We start from the raw sequence: 14,043 nt of genomic DNA, 5'->3' as shown, positions 1-14,043 counted from the left end.
CATAGGATACTATGCAAAATCTTTGCTGATATCAAACGTCGACCCAACAACACACAATATAGTTTCACAACCACAAAAAATCGATTCAAAATAGAGCCAAATATTTGTGAGCCTTGCTCCTGGAGAAAGCATTAATTTTCACCCTAGGAAGGGGAAACTACAAATCCATCAAGCTCAACTAATATACCAAGAATCAAAATGTCACTTAGAAGTTATAGAGCTTCTAGCCAAACCTCGTCAAAGGAAAATAATTTACCAAATCATATGGTTGTTGGAAGCTACAAGTTGACACATATTCCATCAAAATATGATGACAAATGCATGTATGAAGATTGTAATGGAATACGGTTTTATTGACTTCCACCAATCAAAGTCAAAGGTTGATCAATCCGATCGCAAGAAATTGTATTGGACCAAGCTCACATATGCATAGCGAGATGTAGATAATAATGAATACCATCAAGTTCATGGCCTTGTACAAACCCCTGCGCATTAGGAAGCTAGAAATCAATTATTGTCGATAGCACAAAGATCAATACCAAAATCTCCTCAAAGAGAAAAATTTTGTAAAAATGTACAGTGGATCTTTTGAGATCAAGAGAATACTCAAATGCAAGCAAAAAAATGAGCCACTATTATAATCCAAAGGTGCAATAATACAACCAAGTGAGCCAACACCTACTGTAGTAGGTGGTCAAAGCAAAAAATATGAAAAAAAGTTCAATCCTGAGAAACAACCACAGCAAGAGCAGCTAGTACAGAAGGAAATCCTTAGAAGATTAAATGCAACATCAGTTGTCAAAATGGAGATAAGCCATCAAGTGAGGCAAAGATATATTTTCTACTAGACAAGAACCTCATGTCTTTTTGCACATGGCAAAAATATGGCCAATCACAACTAGATGATGCTCTGAGATTCATTGTCATGTCTATCCACAAACAAATGAGCACAATTCTAGAGAATCATTTTCACCACCATTCAAGTAAATTCAGAGATCCTTAAAGCTCAATTTCATGTGATGAAAACAAAAGATGTACCAAACAACTTTATCTTTGGAATGTCACTAGCCCAGATAGTTCTAGAGATACGGAGTTCAAATGAGACGTCTTCAAAGACAACCAAGAATAAAGAGAATCAGATTTATCACCAACGAAAGACAACACAAATCCTTTGAATACAATACAAGTGAAGATTAATACCAAGATAGAACTCATTAGATTATGTTTCATCTCCACCCAACAAAACTCCCAGTAGACTTGGTGACAATACGTGCAATTAAAACACAATTGTTAGCAAACACGAAAGCTATAGAGAAGGAATTACCATCAAGACAAGAAGTAAAGAAGAGCAAAGCTATAGAAAACTAAAAGCCTGAAGGTATTTCACTTAGAGGAACAAAAGCCTTGAACGATTGGCCTCCCTAGAGAACCAACTAGATCAAGATGAGACCACAACAGTAGCAAGATAGGTATCTTCAATAGAGCCACCAACGAGGATAGCTATAGTTCTCAGTAGTGAAAATGTAGCAAGTATACATTGCTCTACCGTGGATGACGAAGTAAAGCTCAATATGATTCAGATAGCATCCAAAGAATACTCAAAATTACTCTATGTAAGGAAGATAGAAAATTAACAATCCTAGGTATGGCTACAAGTCAAAAGTAATCTCAAGAATACTCGAGATTATTCCATGCAAGCAGAATAGCAAAACATTCCTAGGTATGGCTACAAGTCAAAAGGAAGTGGTTGTTACTCTTAACATTCAAAAGCATGAGGAGCAGGTAAAATTTTAAGTGATGCTCTCACAAGACATGCATGTTGATGTCATCCTTGGTTGTCGGTGGTTTGACTAAAACACAAAACCCAAAAAAATGACATTGTGCTATTACCTGAGGATCATTATGTATAAATTATGTATATCATGTGTGTTCAATGACTAATCTTAAAATTTCTTATCTATGAGTTGAGTCACTCATGTTGGAAGAGATGAGCATAAGAGTCAAAATCTATTAACTTAATAATGATAGAGTGGTGTAGAGTCCTACACTCACGTACATGTATAGTAAGATGAGAGCACATATTCTCAACGGAAACGACCCTTCTTGAAGTGGTGCCAATTACTCTGTAAAGCCACATCATATGCTTTTAAAGATACACGTTCTTTTTAAAAGCACCCTTCAAATCTTTCTTCCACATCATATTATTTCAATGCATTTATGATGTCCCATCATTGAACATAAAAAAGTTATCCCCTCAAGACATATATTTCTTGAGGTTCTCTGTGGATTCTTTGTTGAGTTAATATAACCTCTCTTTTCTCAATATGAAAAAAATCATTAAATAAATATGCACATATACGAGGGATAGACAATATGGTGCGAAAGCAAACAACATCATCTTTTTACTCTTTTGAACTCTAATACCATTTTGAGAACATGAAGGACAAAAAGGAGAGATGGGAAGACCGCAAATATCACATATACTTCTCAAAGGTTGAAGAATTAAGCTTTACAGAATAAGCTACCCCATTTAATCAAAACTAGCCTTAGTTTCAATAATTGTGATGATATACTAATATAGTCAAAATATACTCAATGCACAAGAAATAATGCCTGATTCACAAACTCTTTGGGATATATTTTCTTTGATAGAGCTTGATTGTGACCTCCAAACATACACTTCTCCAATTCTTGTCCAATCAAATGTCTTGTCCATCAAGTCTTACCTCTTACGCCCTCTTGAGTGAGGGCACCTAAATGGCCTCATGCACTGTTCGTGAAAAATGTGTCTCAACTTAATATCGTGTCGTTTTCCATTTCAAAAATGCCGGTTGAGGGCAAACGGAAAAGGAGAAATTCCACTCCAAAATAGAAAAAAAATAGTGTAAAAACTTTAAAAAAATGATCTTTTTTTCTAAAATTTCCTCTTGAGAAATCAAGAAAAGGAATTTTATATGTTTGGAGAAACGATTTTTCTCGAACACTAGCCCTCATGTGATCTTTTTTGATGTTTGGATGATCCAAGTGAAGCTCCAAAGTAAATGTTGGGATGCAATTGAGTGATCATTGGCATTCAGTGCTATATGTCTTGGGCCTCTCTGATCCTCGTCACTATATGACACAGTTCTAGGCCAAAGGGGATCAAGGGCCTAAATTTGGGGACGCGAGACGGCTTTAATCTTCGTCGTCGAATCACAAAGTGAACTAGGGATGGGTGAACTAGGGGTGAACTGAGGGTGAACTAGGGGCGCCTAAACTAGGGTGTGATCATGTGTCATCCCAACATGAACATCGACGCGCGCTAACGTGGTGGTAGAGCATTCATGTGGCAACCGAAATGTTCCAGGTTCGACCCACACCCCGCGAGGCAGGTGAACTAGGAGTGAACTTGGGACACCATTTTTTCTCTGAGTTCACCCCCAGTTCACTGCGTGATCCGACGACCGAAATTAAAGCCGCCTCACACCCCTAAACTTGGGCCCTAGATCCCCTCTGGCCTAGAACCGTGCCATATAGTGACGAGGCTCTCTGATCTCTCTCTCTCTCTCAAGCTGTTTAATTGGCATGCACGTGAACTGCATGGCAATTTAAATTTAGTGGGATGCCTCGAGATCTACGTCTGAAGCATTAGACGTGATGGCAATTTGTGACATCATCCACATCTTGATGGAGCCGTCGAGGCTGCCCGAGAACGCTACATCGGCACATACCCCACGCAGCTCTTCCACGCCGACCTGGAGGCTTCGCACGGGGGCTGTATGACCCCTCACCACCGCAATGCACTCATGATTCGGATGCTCATAGCCGGAGCTACGTCTACAGCTGCTATATTGTTGTTGTTGTTGGCTCCACACTCGGATTGTCCTGTCGGCCGAGCCGCTGACAAGGAGTGGAGACGTGTCAATTCCTTTACTCGATTGCAGGAAGGCTAAGCACAGCACTGCCCGGGTATGACCTTGCAATTTCTCTTGCAACCTGAACAGCTGGGCAGCATGCGCCGCTTTGTGAGGCCAGCTTGGCGAGCTTCTCCTCCAAACCAACACCTGCCCATTCGAACCACCTGAGTATAGCAAGCTCCCGTCACCACTCTCCACCATCGCGTTGACAGCGGCGCCTTGTTCCTGCAGTGCCACCACCATGGAGTGCTTGTATTTCCGACGTTCTCCCTTGGTGGATGTGGGCCGGGGGCACCATACTTTGATGGATTTGTCAGCAGAGCCGGTGTAGAGCAAGCCATCCGAGGGTCCCACCAGCATGGCGTTGATGGAGTCCATGTGGGCTGTGAAGGATTCCTGGCATTGCATGGTGTGCAGGCTCCAGACCTTGACAGTGCGGTCCCAGGAGGCGGAGTAAAGGAGGGTGCGGTTGGCGGAGAAAGCGAGGGCGCTTATGGTATCGGTGTGCTGCATCCAGCCGCGCTTCTTACCGTGACGCCGCGTTTGCACGTAGCTGTGTTGCAGCGTCCAGTTGTAGAACAGTTGGCGAAGGCTAGGGAGCGATGAGCCTACCTGCTGGAGCTCTGCTCCACCGGTTTGTGATGGGCGCCAAAGCCTGATTTTGAGGTCCTTGTGAGCGGTGGCCACCCATTCGGAGCCAGCCACTTCCACGGCCGACGCAGGAGGAAGGGTGAGATCGGGAGGCGTGGCAGAGGACGAAAGGCCGAGCTCCGTCCAGGCCTGCAAGCTGCGGGCGTCTGCCTGGCAGATGCTGAAGAGGAGGCCATTGCAGGTGGCGAGGCCTGTGACAGGGCCGGCGGCTTGGGATTCTGATGCTAGCTTCAGGGTGCTACGGTACTGTCGAGATTGTTGACAGGCATGAGTAGATGAATCGAGATATTGAGGAGAAGCGAAGGCGAGATCGAGGGCGGGACTGATGCGGGGACTTGTGATCACGCCGGGCATTTTGACCGTGTAGAGAAGCCAGAAAATTAAGGTGTGGCTATCAAGGCGTTAATGTAAGTAGAGAGTACTTCTAAAATTACAATTACAGAAAGCGGAATGGCCGGTTGTAAGTCGTTCAAGGACCTCGTTATATAGTTAGAGATGTCATTTTCATTTGCGTGTTTCTACTGCTTACCATAGCACAGCTGCATAGACAGATGGATGGCATACCTACATGCAGCGGCTCCGGAGATTGTCAGCAATTAGATCTGAGTCGAAGGATGTTGATGGGAGATCCACCGGCTCCACGCCCCGCAAACCTCCACTTCATAGGCTACGGCAGCACTGTATCCATTAACCTCATGAGGCCAACTCACCCCGTTCCGCATTATTAAACGTACAGCATACGCTATTTGACGTAGACAATAGGAGGAACCCCAATTACCCACGTCCCATTCGTATTTCGTACAACCACCAACCCGCATTTTTCGCAAAAAGATCGGGAGATATTGCACATGTGAGTTTTTAATGCTATTCAAAGTCTTCCGGTTCAAGATTTTTTCAAATAGTTTTTCAAATATAGACGATATGGATTGCTCCAAATTTTGGTTCGGTTGTAAGGGTGTCTGTCTGGAACTGAGAAAGACAATCTATCTATCTATATATATATCTATTCTATACTATGACAAGTGAAAGGGTTACGGTGGCTTTCTAATACAGTAAGAAAGTTATAAAATCATGAGGTTGAGATTAGCTGGGCTTTCTAATACGGTAAGAAAGTTATAAAATCATGAGGTTGAGATTAGCTGAATTATATAAGGTAAAGCATTGTTCAAGAATATCTTTTTTATTAAGTGACCTAGTTTCCTCCTTGCAAAAGAAGTAAACCAAAAATATTAGCATTTTTTTTTGAAATGTGTAAGTTCTCACAGATTTCATCGGTTTTTCTTCCCTCTCCTCATGTGTGTCTGTATATATATATATATGTATATATATATATATATGATAATTTTAGTAAATTTTATACATATATATATATATATATATATATATGTTATTTATTTATATTTTACATACACGTGTGTAAAATATAACTAAATAAATGTGTGTGTGTAGAAGCTTCACTACAATATTTTAGAAAAATAGAATGCAAGAGAAGTCAAGCCATGTGAGGATGTGAAATGAAAGGTGAAATAAAAAAATTATATTTATATTTTAAAATAGACAAAACATTAAGCAAGTCTCAATCATCACAAGTCAAGCCATGTATGTGAAATGGAAGGTGAATTAAAAAGATTCATTTATATTTTAAAATATAGAAAAAATTAAAGCAAGTCTCAATCATCACCGAAAACATTGAAAGTATCCCGAACTCAACTCTCCTCTAAGGCTTCTTTTAGAAAGCCAATAAAAGGGGGAGGGATTCCTCCCCCCCACATGTGTCGCTATTTCCTTGCTCACGCCAATGTGCCCTACGGCAGCAAGTCTAGACAGCGACAAGCATGCGAACAAGAGAGACTAAGAGAGAAACTTTTTGGCCGGTGATAGGCTCACGTCTATGTATATAACTTTTTTGCCGGTGATAGACTCACGTCCTGAGTGCGAACAATATATATATATATATATATATATATATATATATATATATATATATAGAGAGAGAGAGAGAGAGAGAGAGAGAGAGAGAGAGAGAGAGCGTGAACCTTGAAATGCGAACACAAAGAGAGAGAATGAGAGAGTCAATATGGTTGTACAGGCTTATCTTAGTTGTGTACATAAGCCGTACTTCAAAATCGCCTTGTACATATGCACTTGATAAGCCCTGTCCATCCTTTGGCATAAGATTGCACCCGTACACCACCTCCACCACAAGCTTCCAAACTCCCATGCCAACTTCAAGCTCATCCAGCTCCTCCTTCCTATCCACAGCTTGGAAGCACATACACCCCACTTCAATTGCAATCATTTACTTTGAGCTCCCTTCGTCTGCCCCCCGCTCTCACCATTGCCCATCAGACCTTGGCATCCATAGCTTGTAGTCTTCTCTACGCTTTAGCTCAGCGGAGCTGCTACCAATCATAGTGGCTTAACGCGACATTCTATCATATCACACAAGCTAAACAAGACTCGTCTCTCTCTCTCTCTCTCTCTCTCTCTCTCTCTCTCTCTCTCTCTCACACACACACACACACACACACACACACACACACACACACATTCACTCACACACACACACACACACACATGACAAGACAGCCAACTTCTCTACTTATGTTGTATGCACAGCTTTTGGAGTGGCTTTTGCATGGTAGGCTATTTGTAAAGAGGCATCATGTGGACAGTGAAGGGATATGGTCTTTCCAAATACCGATCAACGTTCCATTGTGTCGTACGTTACTCATGTACACTGAAAAAGGAAAAAGTTAAAACTTTAGCAAGCGAAGGAAAAACTTGGGAGACCGGGCCTTCACTTTATCCAAGCCTCATCTCTTATCAAAGGCGGAATCCGTTTCTTCCTTTACTCCTTGTTGTTTCTTAGTAAAAGAGTCGATTGTGCTCCATAGTTTGGTTTGAATGGCAGTCTAAGTTGAATGGGGACGGAAATCTATCCATATCTACAGTGTAATAAAATGGGGAGGGATTCCAGCCCCCCCTCGGACACGTGTCATTATTTCCTTGCTCAGGTCAATGTGCCCTGCAGCAGCAACAGCAAGTCTAGACAGCGACGAGCGTGCGAACGAGAAAGAATATGAGAGAGACTTTTTGGCCAGCCACATGCTCAGGCCTTGAGTGCAAACCACAGAGAGAGAGAGAGAGAGAGAGAGAGAGAGAGAGAGAGAGAGAGAGAGAGAGAGAGAGAGAGAGAGAGAGAGAGAGAGAGAGAGAGAGAGAGAGCGAACGCAAAGAGAGAGAATGTGAGAGAGTCAATGGTGGCTATCTAGCCTTATGCTTGTTCTGTACGAATGCCGAGAGCCAGGGAGAGAAAAGAAGAACACACACACACATACACACACGCGCGTGCACACACACACACACACACACACACAAATGTACGGGCTGGGACAATCGCGCGGCCTTAGGTCCGGGATGCTAGGGTCAACCGTCGCAGTGCCGTAGCAGGTTGTGGGGGTGCCAGCTATGGCATGGTGAACCAGGGTAGGCCAGCGACTCAGTGGGAAAATGTGTCTCAGCTTAATATCGTGTCGTTTTCAATTTCCAAAATGCCGATTGAGTGCAAGGAAAAAGGAGAAATTCCATCCCAAAATAGAGATAAACAGTGTAAAAACCTGAAAAAGTAACTTTTAGAAAAAAAATTACTCTTAGAAAATTGAAGGAAAGGAATTTTGTATTTTTTGAAAAATGATTTTTCCCAAACACTGGAGCCAAGGTGCATGAACGAGAGAGAGAGAGAGAGAGAGAGAGAGAGAGAGAGAGAGAGAGAGAGAGAGATGTACGGGAGGGACCAAGGTTCAAGCAAAATTAATTTTTAGGAACATACAAACTTCCCTTTAGGATATAAAATTTGCAAAATAAATGACATTTTTAGCAGTTTACGCTATTTTTTTGAAATTTTCACGTGATTTTTTTCTTATCTCCAATGTTTGGGAAAAATGTATCATAGCTTAATATCGTGCCGATTTCAATTTCAAAAATGCTGGTTGAGAGCAAGGAGAAAACGAGAACTTCCTCTCCAAAATAGAGAAAAATAGTGCAAAAATAAAAATATATAACATAATTGTTAAAAATTCCCTCTTGAAAAATTCAAGGAAAGGAATTTTGTATGTTTGGAAAAATGATATTACCCGAACACTCCCTCCATTCAATTGATTTTTTTATTTATCGACCAGCTGAAGGCTTAGCAGAGACATAGTCTTCCCAAACACTAGGAGGAACAGAAAGAGGAGAGAGAGAGAGAGGGAGAGAGAGAGAGAGAATAAATAAGTAAGACAAGTACGTGGACGTACATAGGTTCGATCATGCAGCAAAACGTATGGGGGTTGATTGATGGAGAGAGAGAGAGAGAGAGAGAGAGAGAGAGAGAGAGAGAGAGAGAGAGAGAAGCATGGTTTTCCAATGACTTGACATGCACAACATAGAGGAGGATAAAGGGAGGAAGAAGAAGCAGCGACATGCACAAGGCTGGCCACTCGATACGTAGAAAGGGAGGATGAAGGGATTTACACTAAAAATTTTAAGGTAAAATTTCAAATATTTTGTAGGTATTTACCCTAAAAGTTGTGTAAATTTCCCAATTGAAATATAGTAGACCCCAGTTTTCTCAGTTGTGATGTGCATGTCGAAGCTGTGTGTGTGTGTGTGTGTGTGTGTGTGTGTGTGTGTGTGTGTGTGTGTGTGTGAGAGAGAGAGAGAGAGAGAGAGAGAGAGAGAGAGAGAGAATTTCTCTTCAAGCTGGTCAGTAGGCTGAGAAGAGCGAGGAATGAGGTCAACAAGAGGAGCAACTATATGGTACAAGATGTCCTCGATATGATCATGATCATCCTCATCATGAGAAGGGGAGAGCTTGGTCACTAGGATGATGAGCAAGCTTAGCAAAACAATGGTGGTACTGACTCACAACATGGAGAGAGAGAGAGAGAGAGAGAGAGAGAGAGAGACAGAGAGAGATGCTCTTCAAGTTCAGGCTGAGGAGAGTAGGGGACAAGGACAGCTAGACTACATGAGTAGTTGGACTTCAGGAGACCTTATCGACATGATGATCATCATCCTTATAAGAGGAGGAGAGTTTCGCCAGGAAGATAATGAGCAGGTTGGGCAGCACATATGATGGCAGCACGGACACTCAACGTGCACACACACACACACACACACACACACACACACACAGAGAGAGAAAGAGAGAGATGCTCTTCAAGTTCAGGTTGAGGAGAGTAGGGGACAAGGGCAGCTGGACTACGTGAGTAGCTGGACTTTAGGAGACCTCATCCACATGATGAACATCATCCTTATAAGAGGAGGAGAGAAATACACGGGGATATTTTTACCCCCGGCGTCACTATAAGCGTCGCTATGCGTGTCAAAAAGAGAACGTCGCTATTTGCGTCTCTATCTGCGTCTCTATTTGCGTCGCTACATAGAGACGCATATAGCAATGAAAATAGAGACGCATATAGCGATGAAAATAGAGACGCATATAGCGACGCAAATAGAGACGCATACAGCGACGCTGCAAGTTCAAAAATAGCGATGTATATAGCGACGCTCGAGAATAAATTTCTTTGGTGACAGGGCATACATTACCCTGCCACCCCATCAAGCATTTTGAACATAAAGTTTTCAAAAACTAAGATGCAAAAAAACTGACAAAAGTATATCGACAAAAGTAATTGACAAAGTAATAAATTAAAAAAATTATACACATCATAGGCAAAATTACTTAATTATTAAGCTTTGATTAAAATGTACTAGCTACAACGCAATTGTCATTAATTATTGGAAAAATACATTGTTGGCCAATAGTTACAAAATTGACGTACACACGTCATCTCCTAATACATGTTATGAAAAAACACAACTAGTGTTATCTAGCTACGGCTACTTTGATGTCGACTAATCTGACGTCTCATCGCGTCCAAGCGGCATATCTGTCGGATACCGCAAAAAAAAAACAAAACAAAAAGATTTTATGTAAGTATAAATATATAATTACAAAACAATCTAATTTTTAGCTTATTATTAAAATATAATGTTTGTAAGAGTGTAAGGTTAAATACTAACCAATTCGGAGTGATAACTCTGAATGTCTATAAGGACATTTAAGCCCTTTCTGTCCCCATACTCGCGCTCGTATGGTGTGGGTTCATGTCCAATCATCGACCACTGTTCAAAACATACAAAGAAAATGTTATGTTAGAATTTAAAACTACAAATACGCATAACTACCAAACCTAAAGGGTGATGCAATAACACTGTGCGCTCCTTGCCACACTGTCGAAGCAAGGGACTTGCCAATACACCGTGTGCGAGCCACAAACGGCTCCAAGCACACAACAAGCTTAAACTAGCAATCTCAAGAGAACAAAGGGTGTGTCATTCACCGCTCTACGCTCGCCTTTGTGGTGGATTCCTCGCCGCGATGAAGAAGAAGCTGTAGTCGTGCCACGCTCAACCGCTTCGCCGCCGTCGTGCCTTCGTAATGCTCGATCGCACACACACTCTCCCTCTCTCTCTCTCTCTCACACACACACACACAAGGAGGTGAAGAAGAAGAAGATGGAGATGGAGCAAGAGCACTCTTCTATTGCACAAATGAGAGAATGAGTAAAAATTAGGTTTAGTTGGCTTTTATAGGAGCTCACCCCATTCACACTTGGGCGTCCATGCTTAACCAACTAATCCCTTGAATGTCCAAGTTAAAGTGCGCCTCTCATCGGCGATCACTCTACCTTTCCCTATTGGTCCGACAAGCCCGGTACCTGACTCTAAATAATACATAATACGCGTCCATCGTAGGCGATAGGGTGTCCGTGTGCCGTGAGGTTAACAAACACTTACAACGTTGGCCTCAAATGACGTCCATCCGTCGCTCCCCAAGTGGTGCGAGCTCCCTTCTTCCACTCTGGCTATCTCCTTTTGTTGCTTCCACTTGTCGGGATTTTGACGTGTTGCTTGCTTTACATTCTTCAGATCTTCTTTGGCCAGTCAATCTGGTCTGCTCCACCCATGCTTTATTGATTTCTGCACTTCAGAGCGCTGATTTGACATGGGGAAACTCGTCATGCAGCATGCTGATGACTTTGTCTTTTAATTCATTTAGCACTTCACTTCAAGTGTTTAGTATGTAGTGTCGAATTACCTGAGAGCTTGCCCAAACCATCCATAGTTTATTGGGTAAGCTTTAGGCAATGTCAAGAGCGCATATGGCAAGCCGTAAGCAACATCACAAGAAGAAACGCCAAATATACAAGCCGTTTCTGAAGTCCGTTCGCGTTTTTCTACGAAAAAACGCAAACGGACTTTGAAAACAGCTTGTGCGCTTGCCCAAACCATCCATAGCTGTTTCTGAAGTCCGTTCGCGTTTTTCCACAAAAAAACACAAACGGACTTCTGAAACGGCTTCAACACTTGCCCAAACCATCCATAGTTGATTAGGTAAGCTTTATAAAAAGTTTAGAGCACGTATGGCAAGCCATAGACAAAACGGCAAGATGAAACACTAAATATACAAGCCGTTTCTGAGGTTCGTTTGCGTTTTCTACGAAAAAACGCAAACAGAATGCAAAAACGGCTTGTGCGTTTGCCCAAACCATCCATAGTTGATTAGGTAAGCTTTGAGCATTGTCAAGAGCGCGTATGTCTGTTGGGGTATAAAGCCCAATGTGGTCGCCCAGGTAAGTGGGCGGGCCGCCAGGTATGTATACATTTTCTTTTGTAAAAAGCTAATAAGAACTCACTTTGCTCTACACATTACAGCAGAGCGAGTTCACCATATCGTCGTGCTCTTCTTCTCGCACTCTCTCTCGCGTTGCACTTCCGCTCGTACTCCTTCAACTGGTATCAGAGCTCAGATCGAGGCTCGGGGCAGCACTGCAGGAGGCTAGAGTCACCAGCTCAGATTGGAGTGAAATTTGACAGGCGAAGACACGGCTCGAGTCACCGTTCGGCTTCAACAAAGGTCTGCGCAGGCCATTTTCGACTACGTGGTCTCGACGGGTGCAGATCCGACTCTGCAAATTTGGGGTTTTCGGCCTACGACTGCAGGTGCTGAGGATATCGACACTCCCAGAGTGTTGATTTGTGGCTGTCTACACATCGAAGGACGGCTCACAATTCTTGGAGGCATGTCACATACGACGCGGGCGTATCTATACACAGACTGTAGGCGACATCCACTAGTTCATCAGGTAGCTTGTGTTTGCTGCTTGATATTCCAGATTTCATCCTGACATTGCAGGTACTTCCACATGGGATGTATTGTCAGAGATGATGTATGTCTGTTGAGGGTTTGCTGGCTGTGAGTCACGCAGTAAACAACCGCCGCAGCGGTTACAACATACAGTGGGAAATTTGTGGATGTATGACTTTGTGGGAAGTCTATGTACTGTTAGATTTACTGCAGCCTTTGTTGAGGGTCGAGTGAGGTTTTATTGAGCTGGGGGATTCTCCAATGTTGAGATCCTTTCGGTGATACAGGTCTTGGAGCGATCCCTCGAGCACCCTTAGATAGGCAGCTAGGATGTATTGACTGTGAGTCTATGCTTATAGGACAGTGACAGGATAGTGAGAGACAGTACAGGTGCAGGACGAGTTTACCCACAGCTTACAGTGTCAGAGAGACTGTGTTTTTTGAGCTTTTTTTTGGTCTGTTTTTTGAGTACACCAGAGCCATTTTACAAAGGAGACTCTGCCGAAATTTATGCAGAATTTGAAGCTTTCTTGGTTCATTTGACAGGTTGATATTGGTTCAGAGGTCAGTTTACAGGGGAAACTCTGCCGAATTTTTCCCAGGAAAGTAAACCACTGTGAAACGTAGCTATGGCTGGATCACAGGACACTGCTCTTTACAATATCAAGAAGCTGGATGGAACCAATTTCCCATTGTGGAAGAAGCAGATTTGGCACGTGTTGGTACAAAAGAAGCAGATAAAACCTATAAAGCTCAAGGGGATAAAACCAGAAGATATGGACGAAGATGAATGGAGCGAAATGGATGAATTGGCACTTTCTACCATTATGCTGACTTTGGCAGAAAGCATTTACTTCAATGTAGCAGACGAGATGTCGGCTTATCAAGCATGGTTAAAGCTGAGTGATCTTTATGAGAAGCAGAGTGCAGCTTCACAGGTATACTGGCTTAAGAAGCTTGTTGACTTGAAGATGAAAGAAGGGACACCTATGTCCAATCATCTGAATGAATTCAACACAATCTACAGTCAGTTGTCAACTCAAGGTGTCAAGTTTGATGAACCTGTTAGAGCTATGTTCCTGTTGATCACATTGCCGGAAAGTTGGGACACTTTTCCCACAGCTCTGAGTAATTCTGCACCTCCAGATGGTTTGAACATAGCAGGTGTAGAAGGAAGTCTGCTTACTGAAGAAACCAATAGAAAGACAATGGACAAAGGCAAAGGAACAGCCTTAGTTGTCAGGGGAAGGACCAAAGAAAAGTACAAAGGTGGAAAGAGGAATCAGTCTCGTAGCAAGT

At 42.6% G+C, this 14,043-nt stretch overlaps 1 protein-coding gene across 1 annotated transcript; it reads right to left on the bottom strand.

Annotated features, from left to right (window-relative positions):
• Positions 1-2,634: 2,634 nt before the first annotated feature.
• LOC147462834 (protein JINGUBANG-like) lies at positions 2,635-4,970 on the bottom strand. Its single transcript, XM_086527574.1, has one exon. The coding sequence runs from the start codon at positions 4,899-4,901 to the stop codon at positions 3,594-3,596; it is 1,308 nt and encodes a 435-aa protein (XP_086383700.1). The 5' UTR covers positions 4,902-4,970; the 3' UTR covers positions 2,635-3,593.
• Positions 4,971-14,043: the final 9,073 nt, after the last annotated feature.

The sequence above is a fragment of the Adiantum capillus-veneris genome, chromosome 2 (genome assembly GCF_014529385.1).
Source record: "Adiantum capillus-veneris isolate H3 chromosome 2, ASM1452938v2, whole genome shotgun sequence".
Lineage (NCBI taxonomy): Eukaryota > Viridiplantae > Streptophyta > Polypodiopsida > Polypodiales > Pteridaceae > Adiantum > Adiantum capillus-veneris.
The sequence above is the reverse complement of the archived record's forward strand: the minus strand, read 5'-3'. Positions and strand labels throughout refer to the sequence as shown.